At 41.0% G+C, this 25,611-nt stretch overlaps 3 protein-coding genes across 3 annotated transcripts; all 3 read left to right on the top strand.

Moving 5' to 3' along the window:
- The first annotated feature begins 441 nt into the window (after positions 1–441).
- LOC113404933 (probable ATP-dependent RNA helicase DDX10) lies at positions 442–3,154 on the top strand. Its single transcript, XM_026646011.2, has 3 exons — positions 442–624; positions 705–2,869; positions 2,937–3,154. Exons 1-3 carry the CDS (start codon positions 502–504, stop codon positions 3,082–3,084), a joined length of 2,436 nt encoding a protein of 811 aa, XP_026501796.2. The 5' UTR covers positions 442–501; the 3' UTR covers positions 3,085–3,154.
- A 1,901-nt stretch (positions 3,155–5,055) lies between these two features.
- LOC135193522 (serine/threonine-protein phosphatase 6 regulatory subunit 3-B) lies at positions 5,056–10,420 on the top strand. The gene is made up of 13 exons (XM_064216330.1): positions 5,056–5,279; positions 5,447–5,526; positions 7,311–7,584; positions 7,689–7,853; positions 8,397–8,770; positions 8,846–9,054; positions 9,198–9,325; positions 9,398–9,462; positions 9,526–9,685; positions 9,756–9,788; positions 9,913–9,954; positions 10,186–10,299; positions 10,373–10,420. The coding sequence occupies exons 1-13, from the start codon at positions 5,220–5,222 to the stop codon at positions 10,418–10,420; spliced, it is 1,752 nt and encodes a 583-aa protein (XP_064072400.1). The 5' UTR covers positions 5,056–5,219.
- On the top strand, positions 10,308–23,993 carry LOC113395308 (histidine-rich protein PFHRP-II-like). The gene is made up of 7 exons (XM_026632885.2): positions 10,308–10,416; positions 10,781–10,836; positions 11,184–11,242; positions 11,438–11,481; positions 11,567–11,622; positions 13,464–13,553; positions 21,519–23,993. The coding sequence occupies exons 2-7, from the start codon at positions 10,782–10,784 to the stop codon at positions 22,226–22,228; spliced, it is 1,014 nt and encodes a 337-aa protein (XP_026488670.2). The 5' UTR covers positions 10,308–10,416; position 10,781; the 3' UTR covers positions 22,229–23,993.
- The last annotated feature ends 1,618 nt before the right edge of the window (positions 23,994–25,611 follow it).

Genomic DNA, 25,611 nt, shown 5'->3' with positions numbered 1-25,611 from the left:
GTGTTCAATAATAGGAGGAGTATCGATGGTGACTAGAGCCCTTTTCATTGTATCATTAAGAGAATCGTGGCGGAAAAAGTCCACCTTTTGACTCGCATCTTTGCTCAAAGCACAGCGATGTTTTCAGTCGGAGACCAATTGATATGCGAAAACATTCATTTTCTAAAAGTGTTCCAAAATATTTAGAGGGTAACGTATGCAACCAGTTGTGTCATATAGTCATAGGTAACGTATGCGACACTTCAGTTGATTATCTTAGAACCAGGCCACGGTGTTTTATGTAATATAGCGTGACCAATGGATAATCCTCAGGTATATTGTCATCGGGGCACTTTACCTTCCATTGCCTCTGTAACATTTGTGATTTATACTGAATTATAGAAATAATATATAGCAACACTAAAATAAAGGTCAATTGTCAATACAACAAGATTATGACAATTGACAAATGTTTCAAATTTGTGCATGTGGGACAGCGAGATTGATATTATCGTTTAAAAAATGACCAAAGAAGGAGTAAAAAACAATTTAAATAAAAAAAAGCACCGGCTTTTTAAGCCTAAAAAGAAAAAGAGTGTGCAAGAAGATGCAGCTATTCAATATTTGCAAGCGCAGTATGACAAGGTATGGTTTTTGAAGTATGCTCAAATTTTATGTGATTATTTTTGTATGGATACTTCATGATAATTAAATTCTAATTCCAGATTGTTCCAGTTGAAATAAAATCATTTAAGGATTTACCTTTGTCACAAAAGACTTTAAAAGGTCTTAAAGAAAACAATTTTTTTACTCCAACAGACATACAAAAGCTAGCTATAGGTTATGCTTTGCAGGGTAAGGATATATTGGGGGCTGCTAAGACGGGCTCAGGGAAGACATTAGCTTTTTTGGTACCAATATTGGAAATATTATTCTGTAAAAAATGGACTAGGATGGATGGTGTCGGAGCCCTCGTTATATCACCAACTAGGGAGTTAGCTTATCAGATATATGAAACTCTTAGGAAAGTGGGCCACCTGCATGATTTTTCTGCTGGTCTAATAATTGGTGGTCAAAATCTTAAATTTGAAAGGAAGAGAATGGATCAAGTGAATATTCTTATATGTACTCCAGGACGTCTCTTGCAACATATGGATGAGAATCCTCTATTTGATTGCAGTCAGCTACAGATTCTAGTGCTAGATGAAGCTGACCGTTGCCTTGACTTGGGCTTTGAGGCCACAATGAATGCTATAATAGAAAATTTGCCACCCAAGAGGCAAACACTATTATTTTCAGCTACACAAACTAAATCTGTCAAAGATTTGGCAAGACTGAGCTTGTCTTTTCCTACATATGTGGCACCTCATGAACAAGCTGCTACTGTTACTCCTGAGTCCCTGCAACAAAGCTACATTGTTTGTGAAGTAGATGAGAAGGTTGGAATCTTATGGTCTTTCATCAAGAACCATCTTAAGCAAAAAGTGTTAGTATTTATGGCTACATGTAAACAAGTAAAGTATACTTATGATTTATTTTGTAAATTGAGACCAGGAGTTAGTCTTCTTGCTCTTTATGGTACACTACATCAAGAGAAAAGAGAAAAAATCTATCAAGAATTCTGCAGAAAGTCAAATGTAATCCTGTTTGCTACAGACTTAGCTTCCAGAGGGTTAGACTTTCCTAAAGTGAACTGGGTTATACAGTATGACTGTCCAGAAAATGTTGATACTTACATACATAGAGCCGGTCGTACTGCTCGTGGGGTGCTCGGCAAAGGTGAAGGACTGCTGGTGCTATTGCCACATGAGGAGAAAATCATTGAAGATCTTAATAAAAATAAAATTCCTATAAATAAAATATCTGTTGATTCATCAAAAGTAATGTCACCTCAAAGAAAAATAGAAAGTCTACTTTCAGATAATACAGATCTTAAACAAACAGCACAAAGAGCATTTGTCAGTTATTTAAAATCTGTTTATTTGATGAAGAATAAAGATATCTTTAATATTCACTTGATAGACACAGATGCCTATGCTAGATCATTAGGTCTAATAGTTCCACCGAGAATAAGATTTCTGCAGAAATATAATAAAACTTCAATAGGAAAACATGAGCCAGATGCCACAAATACCGATGATGCTGTTGAAAAATTAAAAGCAAAGGCTTCAAACGATGAAGGATCTGATCAGAGTGAGTCTGAAAATATGAATGAGCTAGCAAGGGAAGTAACTAAAAAAACTAAAACAAAGAAAGAAATACCTAAATTTGATTTTCATAACGACAATGAAGATAGTGATGAAGATGGTTTCCTCCAAGTCAAAAAGAAAAACATGCATGTAGACATACCTTCGGTCCCAATTGATGGTAACAGAGAGTCAAAAAAGAATACCAAGCCTTTGACTAAGGCTGCAGTTGCTAAAAAAATACTTAAAAAGAAAATAAAAGTCAACACTATGGTGAAGTTTACAGAAGATGGTGAAGCAATAGAAGATGATAAAAAAGATGTAAAGTCTGATTTGGCTAAACAATTTGTAAATGAAAATGTTGGTGGAATAGATATTGAGAAAGCTAAGGAAGTTTTGCGAGAAGAAGATAAATTCGACAAAATGAGATTTAGAGAAAAAGTGAAAGCAAAACATAAGGAACAAAAACGAAAACTGAAAAATAAAAAAGATAATGAAGGAGAGAAAGATGACTTTGGATCACAATCTGAGTCCGATGGACCTGATTTGTCATGGCTTCCAGATCCTGACAAAGTATATGGAGCTAATGACGATGAAGATGACAACAGTAGTCATAGTAAAGAACCAAACTCATTTGAAAATACTTCAGAAATTTACAGTTCATCGGAAAGTGATCAATCTGAGAGGAATGAAATATATCACAGGTTAGATTCACGAAACTTAGTTTTATTGGTTATTAATAGAGTATTGTTTAATTATTATTTTTTTCAGACCAACAAAGAGAAAGCTGCTTGTGAGTAAAGGCATTCCACAAGAAAGTATAATTCCTCGCAAAGTGAAGAAGATTGAAGATGTGTCAGCATCACTTTCGGTACAAGAAGCTGAGGCTCTTGCAATGCAATTGTTGCAGTCAAAATAATTATAACAAAAATATTTTGTTGTTGTAATATAATGCTTATTATTTAAGTAAATAAACAAGAATGTAAATTTATTGTTTTTTCATTGATGCAATATTCATTCAAGATTGTCTTTTATTTATGAGACTTCTTTCATTAACAGCTTGTAAATTTTCCACTGCTGGGCTAAGGCCTCCTCTCCCTTTGAGGAGAAGGTTTAGAGCATATTCCACCACGCTGCTCCAATGCGGTTTTGTGGAATACACATGTGGCAGAATTTCGTTGAAATTAGTCACATGCAGGTTTCCTCGCGATGTTTTCCTTTACCGCCGAGCACGATATGAATTATAACCACAAATAAATTAAATCAAATAATCATAAAAAAATACAATTATCGAAAAAAGAGAAAGTATTAAAAGAGGATTTAAATTCAGAAATATCTGTCAATAAATTATTAAGCATTTCCAGTCGATCATTGAATCGTAGATATAATATTCCTTACAATGTTTTTAAATTTTGGGAAATTGGGATTGAATATGTCTAATATGTCACGGTGTTTTAAAAGTAAAGCGTAAGTACGACAAAATCTAACAATTGGTTTATAATATGATGTATTATTACTGTGAACATTGAGTACAAAGCTATTCAAGTGTGCACGATGAGATCTAAATTTTATATTAAAATTAATATATGATAACAAGGCAGAAGAATCTATTTTAGAGTGAATTGTTTTGTGTAAAGTGTAGAGGTCATTACAAATTTTGCCACATGTGTATTCCACCAACCCGCTTTGGAGCAGCGTGGTGGAATATGCTCCAAACCTTCTTCATAAAGGGAGAGGAGGCCTTAGCCCAGCAGACTTCTTTATTATTAATTAAATATAATTGTTCATGTAAGATTATAAATTAAATTGAAATAAGTGAATTTCGTTATATATACCCTAGCAACACTATATTATAAACGTACGCCTACATGTAACAGTTAAATGTCGGTATAAATGGGTACTGTAAGCATTATAAGGGTTCACGGGGTTGCTTAGGTCCCCATTGTCATGGGGTACATGTCAGTCACCTCCTCGTGGTGTACCCTGGGCAATAGGGCCGGCTTGAGCTTGCTCGTCGGCCATGGCTAAGACTGGCGGGAGGGATGCCGCGGGGCCGCTCCTGGTACGTCGTGAGTAGGCTCGTTGGCTAGGAGGGAGTGGGAGGGCTCGCTACTCGAGCCTCCCAGGTGCTCCCACCGGCGGTCAGCGGCGGAACCTACCATCTTATCTGCCGCAGGGCGTTAGCTACGTTGACGCCCAGCCTCCAGTGGCGGACTCGGGGGAGTTCGCCACATTCCCACGTGGAGGATGATGGGGAAGGCGCGCACTAGGCGCGCTTTCCATGAATATTCAGCCGCCTCACGGCGGCTGCCGCTGGTGGGGTTGCGGTTGCATGCCCTTGGCGAACCCGTGGCCTCACCACTCGGCGGCATGGTGGAAACCCGAGGATGGTTTTAGTGGGTAGGATAGGGCATTAACATTAGCGTGCCCTGGCACGGGGCGTTAGGCCCCGTTTGAGTCCCACATACCCGTCCCGATCCCCCGACCGGGCGGCATGCGTAAATGCATTTCCTCCTCGTTAAACAAAAAAAAAAGGTCCCCATTGTCATGGGTCCGCGGGTCCCGTGAGATATGAAGAGGATATACCAAACTTTTTGATAAGTACAAGGATTCAAACTGGAGAAAAAAAGGGTCCACCATGGCCCCATATTCTCTTAAACCGTAGTCTCACATCCTTGGCTACAAAACTATTATATACTCTTCGGCCGTATGCTTATAAATAAAAATAAGTGAACGAAATATTTATTTTATTATTCACACTTAATAATTGAATGCCATTTTGTATTTAGATACTATTTTTTTTTTAAAGTGGTTCGTTAGTAAGTAACATTTCTAATAACTAAGTTTTAACTACTGCAACTTAGTTAACCTGGCAATACAGTACTTAACTGTCTTTTCTGCTTGCCTTGTCTTGTCGGATGTCGGTGTGTCGGTAATTGTCAGACAGAAATCGGATCGTTGTACTTCTACATAGACATAAACTAAATTCTTTAAAGTTAATGAATTTCTATGGATTTATAATAATTGTATAGTTCGTACTTATTAATTTTAATTATGTTCTGGAGCGGTAATTATATAGGAGTAAGGGAGTTAAACGTTCTTCTAAAGGAGGGGGTGCGTATTTTGTTGTTGAGATTAATGGTTATGAGTGGCCAGAGCATTGACTATATAGAAAGAATACTTATTGTATTAATACTTGTTTTTTCCTGTAGAAAAGCCAAATAATAATCAATCCCATAAAAGGTTTTGATATTGGTATATAAAATTATTGGTTGTTACAGAATGTCACATTAACGCAAGTTCTAGAGGCGTATGATATCTTGCAAGAATGCAAAGCCGACAACAAGGCTCTAATACAATTGTGAGTTATAATTTCGTTTTTATATTTAGTAGTTATAAACATATTAATGTCAACATTAATCATCACATGTTTGCACTTCAGAGCTTGAAACTGTCAAATAATTATTGTTTAAACAAAGAAATATTATGGCTATAAATTCATAGAACTGTCTAGACATGTTTGTAGTTAACAAATAAAATAAATTTATAATAAATTAACTGAATTCTGATGCCCACTATTGCATTAATCTTTCCAAAAGTGTGAATACAAGTTCATATTTATGTAAGCTATAAAATAATCCTAACAACTTGGATGCCCTTATCTTGATAATTTGAAAATGCAAGTAATTTTATGAGTAATATATTAAATTAATATATGTTTATTTACTTTATTATAAATATTTATAATATATAAATTTTAATAAGTAAAAAGTTGATTATTATATAAAGTTATTAACTGAACTCAGAGAAACTATACAAACTATTTTAATGATTATTTTACATAAACTTGGTGAAATTATACTTGGCTACTTTTTAAAATATTAAGATACCATATGAATGTATAAATATTATAAACATGTTCATAGATAAATGAAATTGTTGGTACACCTTAAGATTATATTACTCTTGCTCCAACAAAATCACATATAGTGTTTCCGAAGTTAAAAAAGTGGACATTCCAAATTTGAAATGTTATCTTCAGTTATAATTCTAATTGGGCTTTAAATAAACATTTGGCTTAAATGAATGCTTCATGATTGTCTATAAGGGCCTCTTGGCCTTTTGCCTAAAATAGCTTATTAGACAGATATTATAATAGATTATTGATATTGTTACATGTTCAATCTTTTTTTAAACTCATTTCGATAATGTTGCCTTGGAATCTAAGCAACTTTATTGTACTTATTTTTAATAGTAATAGATAAATAAATAGAAATAAAAAACATTTTAAATATCCCATTTTTAAATACTGTTAGTAATATTTTGATAGTTTAAATTGTCATCAAATCATCTGCCAACTACTACTTACAACTTGCAATTACAGCAATACAGTTAGAAAAAAAGTAATACTATCTTTCGCCAGGAATTCCACTCTTTGATTGACTCAAAAGATTTGTTTTTCACAAATTTAGTACTGATTTTGAGTATTCATGGTATTGTATAGACTTATAATTGTGTAAGTAGACATGTTTTATTAGGTTCTAATGACACTAGTTTTACAACAAAACCCTGGATTTATATTAGTTTTTAATATACATAATAATTTTGCACAATTATAGAAAATATTTTTTTTTTGTTTTTTTAAATCATTAAAATATATTGCAAGGATTTTGTTACATACAAGGCACATGTAACTGTTTGCCTTATACCGGCGTTTCGTATGTGTTAGGTTATCTTAGGAACCTTTCCTGAACTAATTAGATGAAAAATCAAATACGACTGGAGAGATTTGAGGTCCAGGAGTTAACTCATTGGAGGCACAGCAGTCAACCTAGTGAATGTGCAAACTCTTTTTCTATTTAAAGACATGGATAAAGGCAACGATAATCTAATTCTAAAACAATTTCTTTCCGTAGCAATAACAATACACATGCAATTAAAATCTAAACATTTGTATCGTCTTGTTACATGATTATAAATGTTCGAAACCTAGAATATCCTTTTCATTTACGATCACACCTACGGTTTTACTTACTTTTGCTATTTATCGAAGAATGGTCGACATATTTCGGAAGTACTATGGTAGCCATCATCATGTCGCTGTTTGAATATTTAATAATATTATAAGTAATTATCTGTCTGCAGTCTTACGAAACCAGAGATACTCGCGGAACTCATCACTCTGGTAACCGAAGAGCCGCCTAAGAATGTGGAGCTCACGTCTCAGTACCGGCACGCGAACATCGCCAGCGAGGTGCTGGCCAGTAACGTGTTCACGTTGCGCGATCGCCTGTCCATGGACGTCGTGCAGATGAATCGGCTCTGTGACTTTGTTAATAGAGATCCGCCTTTAAACCCTTTGCTGGCTTCTTACTTCAGCAAAACCATTGAAATCTTGCTTCAGAGAAGTCCAAAACAGGTGCAATACACTACTTCTTTTTATGTCTATAGTACTTATTAATCGAGCCCGGCCTATAAGTTTACGCTCAAGCGGTACTTTTATGACATGTCGATCACTTTCAGGATTGGTACATGCACAACATCGTGTGTCTGCGGGTCCTGGACTTCTTTAAATCGAGACGCGACTTCCTGCCTAACCTGCTGCGACACATATCCACCTCGGCCATCTGTGACACCTTCAAGTGCTTCTTGAGCCTCACGGACCCGTTCAATGAGATCGTCATGGAGGTTCGTCACATTCGATCAAAACAAGTACTAAATTACAACCATACTAAATAGGAATACAACGAAGGGGTCAACATTTTTTATGGTTTTTAAATCCACTCAGATACAGGTCGGGGAGTCCCCGGCGATCGAACAGACTAAGTTTTACCCCGTCGTCGTTTACCAATTTCTGTCAAAATCAAAATAAAAAATATGCTTTATTCAAGTAGGCTTTTACAAGCACTTTTGAATCGTCATTTAACAAACTACAGTCATGTTAGTCAAATACAATTATATATGTATATTATAATATATTCTGCCTGGAACTATGTAACAAGCATCGACTCCACGCTTATTTATCATCTGTATAATCTCGTATCGAATAATATGCCTTCTTTACCCGTGTTTTTTTACAAATGATTCGAATTAATCATCGGAAAAGCTAAAAACGTCCGTCATCGAACGAACTCCGACATAGGTCGGACGGAGGCCGGCAACGTTCGACCCGCGCCGATCGGAGGTCGACGTCGAGGCGATATCCTAAAACGCGTCCGGTTTCCGTCTCAGTGGCTCGACGAGTACCAGTTCCTCGACAGCCTCGTCCAGATAATCTGCGGCACGTACGACGACGACCGGCACGACAAGCTCGACTCCAACCACAACACGGAGAGCGGCGACGGCGCCGACGGCGCGGACGGCGAGCGGCGCGCGCGCGCGCGGGCGCGGGCCGGCGGCGCGGCCAACGCGGCGGCGCTGCTGGCCGACGTGGCGCTGGACGCCGACGCGGGCGGGCCCAGCGCGCGCGCGCTGTGCGCCCGCCTGCGCGGCGCCGACGCCGGCCGCCGCCTGCTGCAGGCCGCCTTCACGGCGCCGCCCTCGGCGCGCCGCGCCGCGCTCGTGCACGCCTGCCGCCTGCTGCTGGCGCTGCTGCGGCCCCGCGAGTGAGTGTCGGCCCGCCCCCGCGCGCCGCTCCGCCCGCCGTCGTTCTCTACCGCCCTCTCCCCTCTGTGGCGCAGGTCGGCGGACGAGGCGGACGCGGAGCTGGAGGTGCTGGAGCGCGCCATCGCGCCGCACCTGCCGCTGCTGCACAACGCGCTGCTGGCGGGCGGCGGCGGCGGCGGCGGCGGCAGCGGCGTGGGCGCCGAGCGCGTGCAGGCGGCGGCGCTGTTGGCGCGCCTGGCGCAGTCGGAGGTGGACGACGTGCCCACGGCGCTCATCACTCTCGGTACGACAGTGTTGAACGTTAAGTTGGAAGGAACGTTTTAGTTTGATCGATCACAGTGTACCGTCACCGTTGTAAAAAATCAGCGTTTAAAACTACATATTATTTACGTAGTGTGTGAGTGTCTCACGAGCCTCTCTCCGCAGGCACGGCGGGCGTGCTGATAGACATGCTGTTCGCGTACCCGCATAACAACTTCCTGCACGCCCAAGTCTGCGCGCTCATACGAAACGCGAGGGAGAACAGGCGCTTCGCGGAGCGATACTCGAAGCACGTGAGTACCGCGGGCCGCGCCCCACTCGAGCCGTCGAACGTCTGAGAGACCGGGTCGCATCGTATGTTGCAGCTGATGGAGGAGTGCGACCTGCTGACGCGGCTGATGGACGCCTTCGAGGAGAACGAGGAGCCGAAGTGAGTGGCGCCCGTCGCGCGGCTTGCCGCCCGCGGGCCCGACTGTAGCGCGGCTGTCCGCAGGGCGGGGCACGTGCGCGCCGGCTACATGGGGCACGTGGTGGGCGCGCTGCGGGCGCTGCAGGCGCGGCCGCCGGTGCTGCCCGCGGCGCTGCAGCGGCGCTGGGACGCCTTCTGCCGCGCGCGCCTGCTGCCGCTGCTGCAGCGCCTCGACATGCCGCTCGTGAGTGTCCGCCCGCCTCCCCCGCCCCGCCCCGCCCCGCCGACCCCGCTGACCCCCCCTCTGTCCACAGGGCGGCGTGTATCCGGCGGACGACGCGTACGAGGTAAACGTTCACATTGTCTCTGGGTCGACGCGAGCGTCGCGAGGGCGCCCCGTGCGGCGGGGGGCGCCCGGAGAGCGTTCGCGAGGGCGGTAGTGTACTGAGTAATGTAAATTCGCGCGTGCAGGTCGGGGCGGACCAGCCGGAGGACACGACGGAGGGATACCAGGTGAGTCGCCTTCGAGTCTACCCCGACGAGTTTACGACTGCGTCAGACATGCTACGCCCGCACCTGGACGCCGCCGGGCGGCCGTCGCAGTCGGTAGTCTCGGGCGGAGAGATCTCGCCTAAACGATCGCGATGACATCAGTATTCGACGCACGACGCTTTCCCCGAGTGGCCTCTCGCTGCGGGAGCGGCCGGCGGGGCGAGTGAGTGACGTGGCTCTATCTGCGCGCAGATATACCTGCAGCTGGTGTCGGCGGCGCAGCGGGCGCAGGCGCAGGCGCGCGCGGACGGCGGCGCGGGCGGCGCGGGCGGCGGCGGCGCGGGGGGCGGAGGCGCGGGCGGCGAGGTCAGTGCCCCGGCTTAGCTAGCGTCGCAGGCCCCTAGAGCCGCCCAATGATTTCGCATTCTTCCTTTCGCAGTTGCAGAGCGACGGCTTCTTGGACTTGGAGGACGACGACAAGAAGTGAGTGATCCGGAGGCATATCGTGCGGTTACCGCCACTCGGTGATCTTTCGCACTCCCTCTCTCTTCCCATCGAGGGAGTGGAGGCAGACGAGCGATCGAATCGTATATTCCGTGCGCTATTCCGATAGCTCCGTATGTTTTTATTTAAAATACACACATTCGACGCGATACTCGCACGCGCACTCCCGACGCGACGAGGGCGTCTATCGCGAACAATCGATATCATAGCTCACCCGAGATCTCGACCGATGACTTCGCGTCGATTCGTCTGTCTCTACTCCTGGGTGGTGGGTGGAGGGACGGGCCCAATTGAATGAGAACGAACCCGTGACCCGAGTGTGACTCGATCTGTGTGTCCGCAGCATGTGGGACGACGAGCCCGACGACGAGAGTGCGGCGCGCGCCGGCGGCGCCTCGCGTGAGTCCTGCGCGCGGCGGAGCCGGACCGGCCGGTGACGGGCCGGCCGGTGACGGGCCGGCCGGGGTGGAATTCATTTTGATTTAGTAAAACTAGTAGTAGAGACTTGCCACGTTGAATTTTTCCCCAACAAATGGAGAAACATTCAAAGGCGACTCCTTTGCGAGAAATCATCGAAGGAGTCGGGCGATTATTTTAAGTCGCAGTCTTATGTGATTTTAATTACTTTTATTTTGAAATCTTTGAGATACAACTCTTGGTAATTTATCGACAAAGCAGAGTTTCGGCTTCGTCGATAAATTGTGATAATGGTGGCTCTGTGTGACGTTGCATGTACCCCTCCGCAGCGTGGGAGGGCTCGGCGCAGGGAGGCGCGGGGGCCCGCGGCGCGGCGGAGGCCTACCGGGTGAGCGCGCGAGTTTTACTTTTAGTTTTGCACTTCCGAGTTAATTTAACAGTTGACTTTCACTTTGAAAATTTAAATCGTGTTTTTTTTGCCAAAGAGTATCAGCTCGGACTGTTATATTCGAGGACAGGTCATGTTTATATTAGATTCGAAGTTTACAATGTCGTCGTCTAAATGAAGTCTCTTAATTCACAGCTGGAGAGCGAAAACTTCTTAGCGATGAAGTTCGATAGCAAAAAGTGAGTAATTTAATTTAAAGACACAGCATCGGTCAGCACCGACTTGTTCCCACTCACGATATTCAACGAGCGTGTGTGTCCGCAGCATGTGGGACGACGAGTCCGACGGCGAGGGTGCGGCGCAGCCCGGCGGCGCCTCGCGTGAGTTTTTTGTTTTTATACACTTATTGGGAAACAGACTGCATCATATCTTACTTTAGCATCTGTCACCTTTACAATTTGTTACTTTAAAGGGAAATCGAGTCAGTAAATATATTTTATTGGAACCCTGAAACAGTACGGTCCAGTAAAGGAGGTAATAATAACGAAAACCGAAAATAATCATTATAGTCCGATTTCACTTATGACAGTTATTTCACGAACATTTGAGAGAGTCATCATTTATAAACGAATTAATACTTTCCTTATGAGATAAAATATTATTAGAACTGAGTTTGACACCGTTGACAAAGGAAATGTTATTTCGTGTTCGATGACGGAGATCTATGATTACATGTCATACGATATATTAGGTCCTTACATATGAAATTTGCGTTTTGTACGGGAGGAATATAAAGACTTTTGTTTTTTGTAATTCATCAAAGTATGCACTGTTGTTATCTATGCGCTTTTGCCATCTCAAAGGTAGTTCGTGATCGTGATCCCTTTACTAAGAAAGCCCTCATCTCTCATTCCATTCTCATTCTCGCCCCTATGAGAGTTTTCTTTGAAGGCGGTTTGGACTGCCGCATCGGAGTTGCATTTTTTTCCTTGTAAGAATTTGGACAAATTCCGGAAGCTGTAGTGAACGACACCGGATCTATTCCACCTAACACTCACAAGTAACTTTTTCTGAGTCAATTTTCGTTTAGGGCAGGATTTGGCTGGGTCTCCACTTCGGGTTTCGGGTTCAGCCATTGCGCCGAGTGCTTCCGATTATCGTACAGTATCCACTTTTCATCACAAGTAATGATTCGATTTAAAATCCCTTCATTATTGAGTCGGTTGAGCAAAGTAACACAATAGTCGACGCGTTTTTGCAAGTTCGATTCACTCAATTCATGAGGTACCCCTTCGTTCAAGTTTTTTTCTTTCCCGATTTGCTTCAAGTGGAATAATACAGTTTTATCACTTACCTCGAAGCCTGCAGCTACCTCTGAAGTGCTTTGTGATGGATCCGCTTCCACAATATCCTTTAATTCCTCATTTTCCACTTTGGTCTCCGACCACGGGTTTGGTTCTGAAGGTCGAAATTTTCAGAACGAAAACGTTAAAGCAAAAACGTCCCGTGCTTTGTTTTGCGACACCAGCGCCGTACACGTCATGAATCCTTCGAGCTGTTTCTGCAGCACCCGCGCCACGGTTGAACTCGTACTCGTAACTATACCGATATTTCATGTTTTCCATTGTGCGGCAATAAGCGACGCCAAAGAAAAAAAAATGAAGAAAAAACAAGTGAATGACTGTTTTCAAAACTGAAATGCACCAGCTAAAGGAATTTATAAATTTGAATTTGGAATTTTTATCCAAAGAGGAGATATTTCAAATCGAATGGTCAGTTCGACAAAACGCTAATTTCATAAGTAAGGATCTAATATTATTTAATATAAAAAGGGCTACCAATCCGTAATGGAGTGCATGGACCATGCAAAGAAAGCAATTTGTACAAACATCGAAATTAAGTGAGACGAAGTTATTGACAAATTTTGTTTCTGCTTTAGAGATAACTGCTTTTGGTGCGCACCAAGGCAGCGGCCTCGGGCCACTCTCATTTTTGTTCTCTAGCGAGGACCTAATCGCAACAAAAATAAATACTTTTTACTTACAGGTCTCTCATATTATAACGTGTTTTAAAAAGCTAAACAATTCCGAATGAATAATTAAAACGTTAAATAATGTTTTAAAAGAATGTTTATAATGTATACTTCTGTACTGTAAATAAAAAAATAGTGTTATTACTTAAAATATTTTGTCGATAGTGAGAATTTGTGTAAATGTTGCAGCGTGGGACGGCGGCACGTCGGAGTGCGTGTCGGAGGGCTGGGCGCAGTTCGACAGCTTCGCACAGGGAGACCCCTTCTGGCCCTCCTCCGGTATGATGCTACTCGAACCGATATTATATAAGTTATATTAAAATACATTCATTTTAGCGTTCAAGCCGCGTCCTATTACTGAACTAAACGATTACCGAGTGGTTCGAAGTAATATGTAAACATGGCCTCGTTATGAAAGTTTGTGTGTCCAGTTTGAGCTTCAACTTCAATGGTCTCGGCCTGGGTATGCGCTCGCATACTTTCGCAATATATATGATGTTTGATAGAATTTTAAACAATTAGTGCCGGTTCCGCATGACCTAATCCGTCGGGGTGATTTGATGGGTAACATCCAGTCTTTGAAAAATCATTTAATTCTGGTAATACAGTGCGCTTCAGATATTAGTAAACTGTCTAACTTATTTTCTCAGGAGTTCAACTTTGATTTTGTTTGGTGTCCAATCCATTGAGGTTATGCCTTGCAATACGAAAAGATTTCATTTATTCGTGTATTAACGAGGATTGTTATGAGACTCAAGAGAGTGCCCATTTTTTGTTAGATTGTCTCTAATTTTTCGCATTACTTAAACAAGATTTGCTCTAGGAAAGGAGTTACTGTGTGTTACTGTAATATTGCTAGTTTATTTTGGCTTGATTTCATTATTTTCGCGATGCAGCGGTTCAGCGTACGTTTTTTTTGGATTCACTTTTGTTTTTATCGGTAGATTTCTTTACTTTACTGATACTATCAATATTGTAAGGTTTATATGCCAGAGGTTCGTTTGAACGATTCTTCGAGGCAGAATCTTTTTGTAGATTTTACAACGTTTATAGTTGGCTGGATGAGGGCCATTACGCAGGACACACTGAGCTGGGGCGGAACGGTCTCTGACGTTCTGAGCTCTCGTGGCACTGTCCACATTTCACGCAACGGTAACAGCGCATGGAGTACTTCTTTCAATGTTCATACTGAGAGCATCGTTGGCAATGGAGTATGGATGTATTGCTGACCAATTTTTCGTACCCTCATTTTTTTCAACCTTTTCAGGTACAAACGATTCTAAATCCGATATAAACTTAGTTCAGTCGAATGTAAACTAAAAAGTATAATTATGGTATACCTAGTTTTCAATGTCCCACATGATGCCATAGCTAGGTATTCTTATTTGGGTTTGATTCACTATTTTGTAAGTGAGCTGATGCTTTTCTGCCATGGTTTTATCGGTTCATCATTTTCATGATCAGGAGCTCCCATCAAATGGTTAGTCCTTTTGATTGTATCTGGAGAAGGGGTGCCTGAGGCTTTTCGTTTCTTTGATTTCCTGTTGAGAGATTTTTTTTATTTTATAGGGGGCAAACGAGCAGGAGGCTCATCTGATGGAAAGTGATTACCACCACCCAAGGACATCTGCAACACGGGGGGCTTGCAGGTGCATTGGCGGCCTTTAAGGAATGAGTACGTTCTTTTCTTGAAGGTTCCCAAGTCGTACTGGTTCGCATTTCCATTCCGCTACAATACAATTCCGCTGTTGTGGATTTTCGGACATCTAGGTGGTGGAAGATTCCATTTCAGAAACAAGTTTGTTTCAGTTTTCGTCGAAGTTTTCCCGAGAAATATTAGAATAGCCGGTGTTTAAGGTGTATATATACTCTTTGCCGAGTTGGGGAGACGAGGTCATTCATTGTCTAATTCTGAAGAACAGGACTTTGTGCTATTGGGATTTCCCATAGACATTAGGTATGGGGGGAGACTACCGAGGGATGCAGATCTTGGTCGTGAGATAAACAACCTAGGGTGATAAGTTTGTCGGTCAAGTTTTTTATTATTGACGTAATTGATTGATTGATTGATTGAATTCGATTCAAGTTAATAAAAAAAGTCGTTCGTCAATCGTTTTATACTCTGGTAGGAATCATGGGGACATCTTTTATATCTTATGATGATTTAAATTTCCTACGTTTTTGATCTCTCCGACTCGATGAACTTCAATTTAATCTAAAAGAGACAACTCCTAAAGATCAGATTTATGAAAGATATTTTTCAATCTCTTTCTTTCAATTTGTACGTGATTAATGAATAACAATAAAGACCGTTGCTTATTTTAGCCAATTAATTATTCGCATATTGTACCAGAACTAAACATTTTAGTATGTAAATAAACTGAATAAAAATATTCGAAACATGGATACATTTGTAAATAATAAGAAATAAATAAGAATGTTATTTTCAAAAAGCCAGCTACAATAGGTCCGTCTCAATTTGATATAAAACACCATTATAACATGTAGGTGGTACACTGCTGTACGTTATTGAGGCGGAGTGAGCGTCTGTGTCCGTGCCAGTGCAAACTGTGCAGACACAGGCGCCTTCCTCTTACAGTTCATTCACAATTCGCTGCACTTTGTAAAGGTTTTGGTAAGTATCAAAACTTAATTTACCATAGGTACTTATCACTAATTATAATTTATATTTGCATGAAATGGGTACGTGTTGTGTGAGTGTGTGTGTGAGGTGCGTGCGAGAGTGCGTGTGAGAGTGCGTGTAGTGCGTGTGTGTGGGTATGCATGTTTCTTATATTAGAAGATATTAATTAATATATTAAAGGAGCAATTTATATCTGTTTAAAGATGCGTTCGTAAGATTTTTTGCGAAGAGTTTTTCAGTCTCAGCCCAACACGCTGCCCTGTGGCGCCAAATATTAGATTCACATCGTCACTGATGTAGTTGTCTACCTTAACTCGTTGGTTACCGTTCGTAAGATAATCACGAAAGAGGTTTAGAATGATATCTCTTATTCGCAAGCTTTCTAAACTACGAAGGATGGGTATAGAGACCGTGTCGAAAGCATTGGCTAAATAAAGAAATATCCCTATAGTTTTTGTCCTACAATCAAGATTCTTTACAATTTGGTTTGTTAGTTCAAGAACAGCGTCCTCTGTTGATACGCCTCTCCTAAGCCCGTATTGATTTGGCGCAATTATGTTGTTACATTCGAGATAGCTAAGCAATCGTTTGTTCAGAACGATCTCCATAGTTTTAGACAGTGTAGTGAGGACAGATATAGGCCTATAGTTCTCGACACGGTCACCATCCCCTCCCTTATATACTGGTGTAACTAACGCCTTCATAAAAGTGTCGGGGAAAATACCGTTGACGATACATAAGTTACAGATATGCGTTATTTCTGGAACAAGTACATGTCTGGCAGACCTAATAACTGAGGCTGGTAATCCATCGTGACCTACTGCACAATTATGTTTTAATTCTATGATTATATTTACTATTTCTGAGAAATTCGTCTCAAGTAATACGAAAGAGTTACCTTGAGGATTAATTAGGCTATCGAATTCAAAGTTTGGGCAAATTACACGCTGACCCTGCGCAGCCTGCCTAGCAAGGTTCGTTCGTTAGGAACGTTTGCAAAATACTTATTTATAGCATTAACAGAGGAAATTCGATCGCTGCACATATTAAGGAGTTCTCTTGACCTACCTATGGGTGAGGTGTTCTTGTAGCTGATAGTTTTTATAATGTGCCAGGTTGCTTTAGGGTTGCCATTAGCCTTCAGTAGTTCTTTTTGGTCAAAATTGGATTTAATAGTCTTCAGTAAATTGTTGCAGTAATTTCGGTATCTAGAATATATTAGTTTAGTAGTAAGATCTTTAGGATTTTCCATTGCTTTTTTGTGCAGTTGATTCCGATTTCGCACGCACCTCAAAAGGCCAGTGGTCATCCATGGTTTAATAGTCTGCTTCCTGTTACCGACTTTTTTTAGCGTAGTGTGTTGATTTATTGCGTCTAATGTAATGGAGATAAGTTGTTCCCCACTTTGATTGGGATCTGTGCCAGGTAAAGCACTTGAAAAGTCAGAGTTTTCTAAGCAGCTAATAATACCTGGAAAGTTTAAATGTCGTATCATACTCGTAATATCGTTTTGTAACAATTAGAGGGTTTCGTTCAATGCAAAACAGGATAGGTGCATGATCAGTAAAATATGAGTCCAGAACCAAAGTTGTGGAGGGTTTATCTGTTTTTAAAAGGACATGATCCAGGCAGTTTTCCGTGCGAGTAGGGAGAACGTGAGCAGGCAGTAGCCCGTGAAAAGCCATTGTATTTAAATATTCTTCAGACTTTGGGTCATTATTACCAGGTCGAATATTTATGTTTAAATCTCCAATCACACTTACAGTTAGTGTTGACGCCAAAGACTCTAAGATATTGTTTAAAGAGTTAAGGAAATTTTCTATATATCTGTTGGTTTCGTAGTGTTTATATGCTTCAAACATTCGTCTGGCAAGTTCGCATGCGACCGTGAGATACTGAATGATTCCACAGAATCAATAAATTTATTTAAGTTGTCCTTATCGAATTTAGAATATTGAACGTTAATGACCAGTTTGTCTTTGCGCTGCAGAGTATCATTTGTGTAAGTACTTTAGTGTAGAATTTAAGATCTTTTGTGTTTAGTCTATTTATAATAAGGTATTTGGTGTGAATGTTTTGGGTGTGTATCTGGAATTAATTAATAACAATTTTGTTTCATGCAAAAATATCGATAAATTACGGTTAATTACTAAGTGAGCCATATCACATAACAGTATCATAAAACATATCATAAAAATAAGCAAAACGGCTTCTACAATCGTTGGATATAAATAACAAATAATTATTGAATATTGGCTCACTATACTATTTAGATGCACCATACAAGTTACCAACCACTTTACTTAATAAATTGTGAGAAATGACATTGAAGTAGTTTGTACAAGTTAGTCATTTTTAGCTAAGAGCTTGAGATTTATTGCGGATTCGATTCGAATTTGCGCCTCACCTTCAGGGCCCTGAATCTGTGTGCCACAATTCGTTACGAGCCTAAACGTGTGACGTAATAACAAGCTAAGAAACACAAACGTGATTCCGTAACACGCCGAGTTGTTTTCTTAAAATGGTATTCTGTATGCCATAAGACATTTAGTCTATCCTTTTTTAGAGATTTAACGAGGTACAATCGGATTCATTTTCTATATTTAAACATTAACACCGGTTTTTTTTTCTACGTAAATTTATTTATTTTTCTTAGACTAAAACCAAATATTTTAATATAAAATATAACTAAAACTTGTATATTTATAAATGCTAACGATAACAACAAAATGTACTCGAATTGATACAAATATTTAAAAAAATTAAAATAATTATATATTTTTTAAGTTGTTCGGAACGTATTGAAATTAAGACAAACGTCATTATTAACAATAATTGACAAATTAAACGTAAACATGCCATAATAATAATATTTATTTACGTAAAGATTTTTTAGTTAAAACCTTCATTAAATTCGTCTTAGCAAACGATCGAATTGACCAGAGCATTGAGATATATTCAAATGAAATGGATGCGCAGTCATTTCGTTAACGTATTGGATATTATTAATTTCTTCTTCGTACATTATACTGCAGTACGAACTTAAAATATTTCAGTATAGTGTTTGAAAGCAGCACTATACCAATCGGAACATAGTTCTCTATAAAGGTAAGTGATATTTTAACTAGAATTTAATTTATGAAGTACCTATCTTAAATCTAACCTTAATATATCGCTCATTTCTTTAAGATACTATACACCATTTTTTTTGGATAAGGACAGTTATCAAAGGATCGGGCGCTGATGGTTAGCTTGCCCTGGCCAAACTAGCATTAAATGACGTGTTGAAGGAGGGAAGGACAAATACCTAACACTAAGTGTTCCATGCTCATAGAACCTTACTCATATCTTGGTATGAAATCAACTGAGAATGAGAATAGAATGGAATCAGTGTGAAACTAAGCGTTCTTTAAATAATTATGTAACTTCTAAAGAATTGAAGGATTACTGAATAATGTAAAATTTTTACAAGCATTGTTTATGTAATATTCAGTTCAAAAGATGATGTTAGATGTTGACATCAGATTGGAAATGTATTAAGTTTTATGAATGTAATATTTATGTGAAAATTGTTTTAACAAATAAATATATTTTGAGTCAAATACATTTTTCTGATTCTTTCATTAATATATTTTAAATATTTATATTATACCTGAGTAGTAAGTAAAGTAAAAGTAACAGCTTTTTGGAATTATTTTATTACCTCTCAATATGTTAGTAAACAGGTAAATAGGTAAATTGCAATGAATAAATGCAATTACATAGTTTAAAACAGAAACTTAATTAGTATTTTATTAAGCAAGGAAATCATAACACATCTACCACGTTTCTATTGAAATATATAAAATCACCTATGTTACATAAAGGAATGCTTTGTTTTAAAATTTTGCATAATTGTATTTTTGTCAAAATATGATTTATCTCATAGTACATGATAGAAATAAATAATTTTATTATAAATGTAGAATTATAAAATATATTACTAACAAACATGTTTTCAATTAGTAAAGTAATAAAAAGTTTTAAACTAAAGGAAAAGACTATATTACACAGTAACTGTTATTTCATAATATTAGCACAGGCTGATTTTACATTAAATTTAAATTGACTGTATTATTTAGTATATTTTTATACAGTAACTTAAACTAATATAGTATTTCAATTTATATATTCAAATTATTTCTACATAACATACATTTAAAATATTATTCTCATTTTAAACACATAAAAAGACAATTATAATTGTTTGAAAAATAAAAACATTTGGAGTTTTAATATTACATAATTTAATCTTAATATCTTGTAAACATTAATTTTTGTTTAAGGAGTATAAGTCTTATCAATAGTCTTATCAATTTATTTAGTTTCATTATGATAGAACTTTTGTGGCTAAGTAAATACAGATATATTTTTTTGTAAAACTAGTAACGTTTTTATGGGCTTAGTGTTAAATTATTTATTCCTTTTTTCTCTGGATCACCATTATTTCGTATAAAAAACTGAAACTTAACTGAAGTGTGCAGTATTTAATTTTTCTTCATTTGGTTTCTTCTTGTTGTAAAAGTTGACTCCCTGCATTATTTTGTCTTTTTTAAGACACTGTTCAGCTCAACTATGATGGGTTTACGGCCTTCTTTGTGCGTTTGGATTCTGTATATGTATTTTATATCACAGTCTTGTATATCTACCTCGACAACTTTCGACAGAGTTTTCATTATCAAACTAGCATCTTCCTTTGACTCAAATTTCTTGTCATCTCGCTGGCAGATTGGGACATTTCGTATTTCCAAACTAGCCGATCTACGCTCGAGAACTTCAATCTTTTCTTCCAATTTCTGAATGGTCTTCTTATCGTCTGCTCTGTCGTCTTGCAGGTTTTGAAGTGTTTTAAGAATTAAGTCATATATATCTGACATAAATTGCAAACTTTCTTTAAGCTCTTCATTTTTCTGCTTGAGTTCAAAGAAACTTTGGTCTACCTTAGATGATAAGGACGAGATCAACCCTTTGAGTTCCTTGCTATCATCATCGCCATGTCTACGTTTATATCTCACACTGACATTTTTGCTACCGCTTCTCTTGGATGAAGTATCCGATTCACATAATATCAGGTGCACGTACCGTAGATCCGAGCTCAGGGGCAGTCGCGGGAGCGGGTGACTTAGGCGGGGGGGGGGGGGTAGCGCTGAACAGACATGTTGGATAGATGGTTGATTCGGTGTAGAAGTACCAGGCGTCCAATACTTATAAAGAGGTTTCACCGGTATGAGGTGCGTGGGGGTCACTATACTGGTCGACGATCGAGGATCTAGTACATTTTTCCAATCCGCCAGCCTAACTTGACCCCTCTATATAATGACTCACTGATCTATGGCAGGCGGCGTAGCTCAGCTACCTGTTGTCTTGTCTGTTGCTGTCCCGTTCGCGTTTTTGCTCCGAGTCTGGCGCAGCACCACCGTATTATGCGCGCCTAGTACTTTGTGAATTTTATGACAATTTTATTTATACCAAAATTTAATTAATTTAAACACTTGTACGACGGATATATGTCCGTTCGCTTTCGAAAATACCCTGTCTATTGATATAAACAATCGTTTCAGAGCTGGAGTCCGAGCGGCGCGACGAGCGGCAGGACGAGTCTGACATGCACGACGACAAGGACACGCTCACCATCCTGCTGGCGCAGAAGATGCTCACTGCCTTCCGCAACATGGCGCCCGACGAAGCGCTGCTGCAGGAGCAGGCCGGCCCGACGGACGCGCACCAACAGCATTTGCCGCACGAGGCGCAGAACGCGCACGAAGCGCACCAACAGCATCTGCCGCACGAGGCGCAGAACGCGCACGAAGCGCAAATCGCGCAGGAGGCGCAAACCGCACACGAGGCGCAGAAAACTCAAGAATTGCAAACCGCGCCCGAGGCGCAAAATACGCACGAAGAGCAAATCGCGCATGAGGCGCATAACGTCCAACAGGCGCTGACCGCGCAGGAAGCGCAGATCTCGCAGGAAGTGCGAACCGCGCATGAGGTGCAGAACGCCCGAGAAGCGAAAACCGCGCAAGAAGCGCAAACGGCGCACGAGGTGCAGAACGCCCGGGAAGAGCTAACCGCACAGGAAGCGCAAACTGGACACGTGGCACAGAACGCCCATGAAGTGCAAACCGCGCAGGAAGTGCAAACCGCGCAGGAAGTGCAAACCACGCACGAAGAGCAGAACGCGCACGAAGAGCAGAACGCGCACGAAGAGCAGAACGCGCACGAAGAGCACCCGCCACACGAGGGCCCCGCGGCGCCCGGCGCCGACTCGTGATGCGTCCCCCCTCCCGCCCGCAGCCGCCGCCCGCCCGCGTCGCGTCGGCCGCGCGCTCCTTCGACTTTAGGCAAAAACATTCGTATGCGATACGGTCACTCGGTCGGTCTCGCAGAGCGATGTTTTTTTATTCTGTAACGAAGTGAGCGTGGTGTCGCATACTTTCATACTTCGTCGCGTGACGAGTCGTAGGCGATCGGTGCGAGCGGCGACCCGAGCCGTCTGAGCCGCACCGAATCGACGAACGCTACGAGCTTTGACGTAATGTTAAATTTTGTATCAATAATATCGTATCATTGCAAAAATGTAACTTTATTTAATGTGTATTTGTTTAATGATTACTTTAAAATGTATCAATGTCCACGAATCGTAGACGATGCGAGTTAACTTGAATAATGTGTTCACCTCGCTTGATCGTAGAAATATAGGTCACCCAATGTTGAATTCATTTAATGTCCGAAACACGAGCGTTATGTAGGGGGTCCCCTAAAAAAAATCTTTAAATCAAAACGTAATAGTAGCGACCCCTGTGTGACCCCGATGTCGTCTGTAGGCTGTCAGTTGTACCTCCGGGCGACACGTCGAGGGTATATTATTTCTCCAACCTCTCGTCATTTATAGTAATGACGAGAGGTTGGAGCTCCGAGTGCTCAGACGTCGTGTGTGTAAATAGCTTCGCTGTAAATATTGCGCCGCTCAGTGATAAGTGCAGATAAGTGCAAATAAGTGCAGATAAGTGCGGAAGCAGGACTTCTAGGACTCTTTTTTATATTCCAGAGTTAGAAGTTGCTCTTCAGGATTCAATTAAACTTTGTTACATATATAATCATTATTATTATTTAGAAGTATTCAATGAATGAATCCTGGCTCTGTGCAAGGCCATCCCCTCATGAGTTATTATATATGTCTGTTTGAACGGCGAGTGAGCCAGTGGAACGGGCGCGGGACTAAGCGTGCCCGTTCGGCGGCGTGCTGTAGTTGTTAAGTAATAAATTTTATTCGATGTTACTGGCGAGGTTCGACTGTTGCTGTTAGCGTCGTTCGTGTTGCGTACTACGTGGAGCCTTATTGCGTACCTAATCAAATATATTATTATATTAAGTAAGTCGCTATTTGCAATATCTACGAGTATTATCTCTCGCTGAGGAACAGAATTTAGTCTAATTGGTCATATCCAGTTCGTTCGATATCAGTTAACATATCGACGTGACGTGTCGTGACGTGTCGTGACGTGTCGTGACGTGTCGTAACTTATCGTGATGTGTCGAGTGCTATTTGTTGAATACTGATGCAGCTTTAATTTTTATCGGACTCTATTTACCTGAAACGCCATTCGTTCAATGGTTTTCGTGAGCGTCTTGTGTTCTGATTGTTCTCATGAAATGCACTTGATATAAATGCTACATCATACCGGACGTGTCAACGTAATGAAATCGTGTACAAATTTATTTTATATTATGAAATTTAATCATTTTTTCTACGAGTTACATATTTAATAAGATTAATATCAGTAATAAAATAATTCGCTCCCGAGCAGGCGTCATATCAAAGTTTTAGTCGATATCACGACTGTATCGCTCGTTGAATCAAAAGGCGTACATACAAGTTGTGTTCATGTATCGCACGGAGCAACCGTTCCACGTCTGTCTCATGCGCACTTTTGAATCAACAGTAGCGATTTGTCTCGGTTAGTTATGAAATCGTGAAACCGTGCCCTGTCCATGTGCACGTACTCTACCCTCGTTCACTGCCTATCACACTGCGTGTGACGGGAGGTTCGTGCAGTGAGCGGGCTGATTTCGCTCGCTCCGGTGCGCGAGTGCGTGCGTGCCGACCTCGCCGACCTCACCGACCTCGCCGACCTCGCCGACCTCGCCGACCTCGCCGACCTCGCCGACCTCGCCGACCCCGCCGACCTCGCCGACCCCGCCGACCTCGCTTCGGTTTTGTAGCCTACGTGTCCTTTTCTTTATTATTTAGCCATAATGTCATGATATGCATCAAGATCACGAAAACACGATGGAACCCATTTTATGTATTCGTCCGGCGAGTCATTAGAAGTGAGCAGGGTCGATATAGTATTATAGTCGTTACCCGCGGCGGCTCGCGCCGTGGGACGATTGTGTCTGGTGCAATTAGTTGCCTTCGGATATTGTTGTCATTTTTATATTTTAATGAGTAAGCGTACGTTTAAGACAATTGTTGATTTGGCGCAACTCGTGTCTCTCGCTCGTTGTAAATACTGTGTTCCGACAAACACAACCCCCCCCCCCCCCCCCCCGGTAGCCTGCGGTACCGCTCTTTGGTGCCGACGTGATTTATCGACCTCCTACGCTCCGTCCGGCGACAGGTGACTCTTCGCTGCGATCGAATATTCAGTCGAAATGTGACCAGGCGGAGTTATTTTATGCAAATATTTTTTTAAATATGTAGTCGTTTTCATAGTGAATTATACGCAAGTTTTGTATCGATCGAGTGTGATAGTACCATGTGATCGTTTGTATTCGGTCCGGTGAGTTCGTTTCTAGAATCTCGCAGTGATTTTTTACGATGTAGGCGTTTTTGTGATATACTGTAATTACTGTACGTAGAGTAGAGTCAATAGAGAAATTTTTCTTGCACTAAATTATAGGAGTTATTTTTTGAATAGGTTTAATATCACTTAAGCAAATGCACAAAATCTTTACAATTTTGGAAGACAGATGTGCTGCCATTTGGAGAGATCGTTTCGGCCTGTTTCTCCGTAACCGTGCAACTCCGGCTAAAATTGCTAATATCCTTTGTTGTAGATTTTAAATTTCCTATCTTTTTTGCAAAATATTTGCTTTCCGTTTAAGATTTATAAGGATTTTGTACGTGAATCGATATGGTCGATGACAATAGGTTCAGTGACTTGTTGAATAAAAACGAACTCTTGTAATTTAGTGCATTACGGAGGAGAGTACCGGGCGTCTCTATTGCCTGTGCGGCCGGCTCCCCCTCCCCCTCTCCGACCGCGCCGTCCGCCTGTATTTCAAATGAACTTCGAACATTTCCATTCCGCTACTATTTATTACGTCTTTCTGTAAAATTATATACACGCAATTTGAAAGAGCCTTGTACACACATATGGGTATCTACAGATGTGAACGAAGATTTGTGTAATGTTTACAATCTGCAGTTAAGTAATATTTTTGCGTCATTTGTTAAAATATTCTTAAAATTTCATCCTTCGTTAGTTTCTTCATGGAGTGAAATGTAGTGAGAATTTAAAATTCAATGAATTGCCGGCATCGACAGTACCTTAGTTAGCGCGAGCAATGTGTGTACAAGGAGAGGGGCGCGCATCCGTCTGCTAACGAGAAACGTGCCTTCCGGGCGCCGGGCCCAGGCCTCCCCCCCCC

Source organism: Vanessa tameamea, chromosome 11, assembly GCF_037043105.1.
Source record: "Vanessa tameamea isolate UH-Manoa-2023 chromosome 11, ilVanTame1 primary haplotype, whole genome shotgun sequence".
Classification (NCBI taxonomy): domain Eukaryota; kingdom Metazoa; phylum Arthropoda; class Insecta; order Lepidoptera; family Nymphalidae; genus Vanessa; species Vanessa tameamea.
Note: the sequence above shows the minus strand (reverse complement) of the source record. Positions and strands in the feature narration are given on the sequence as shown.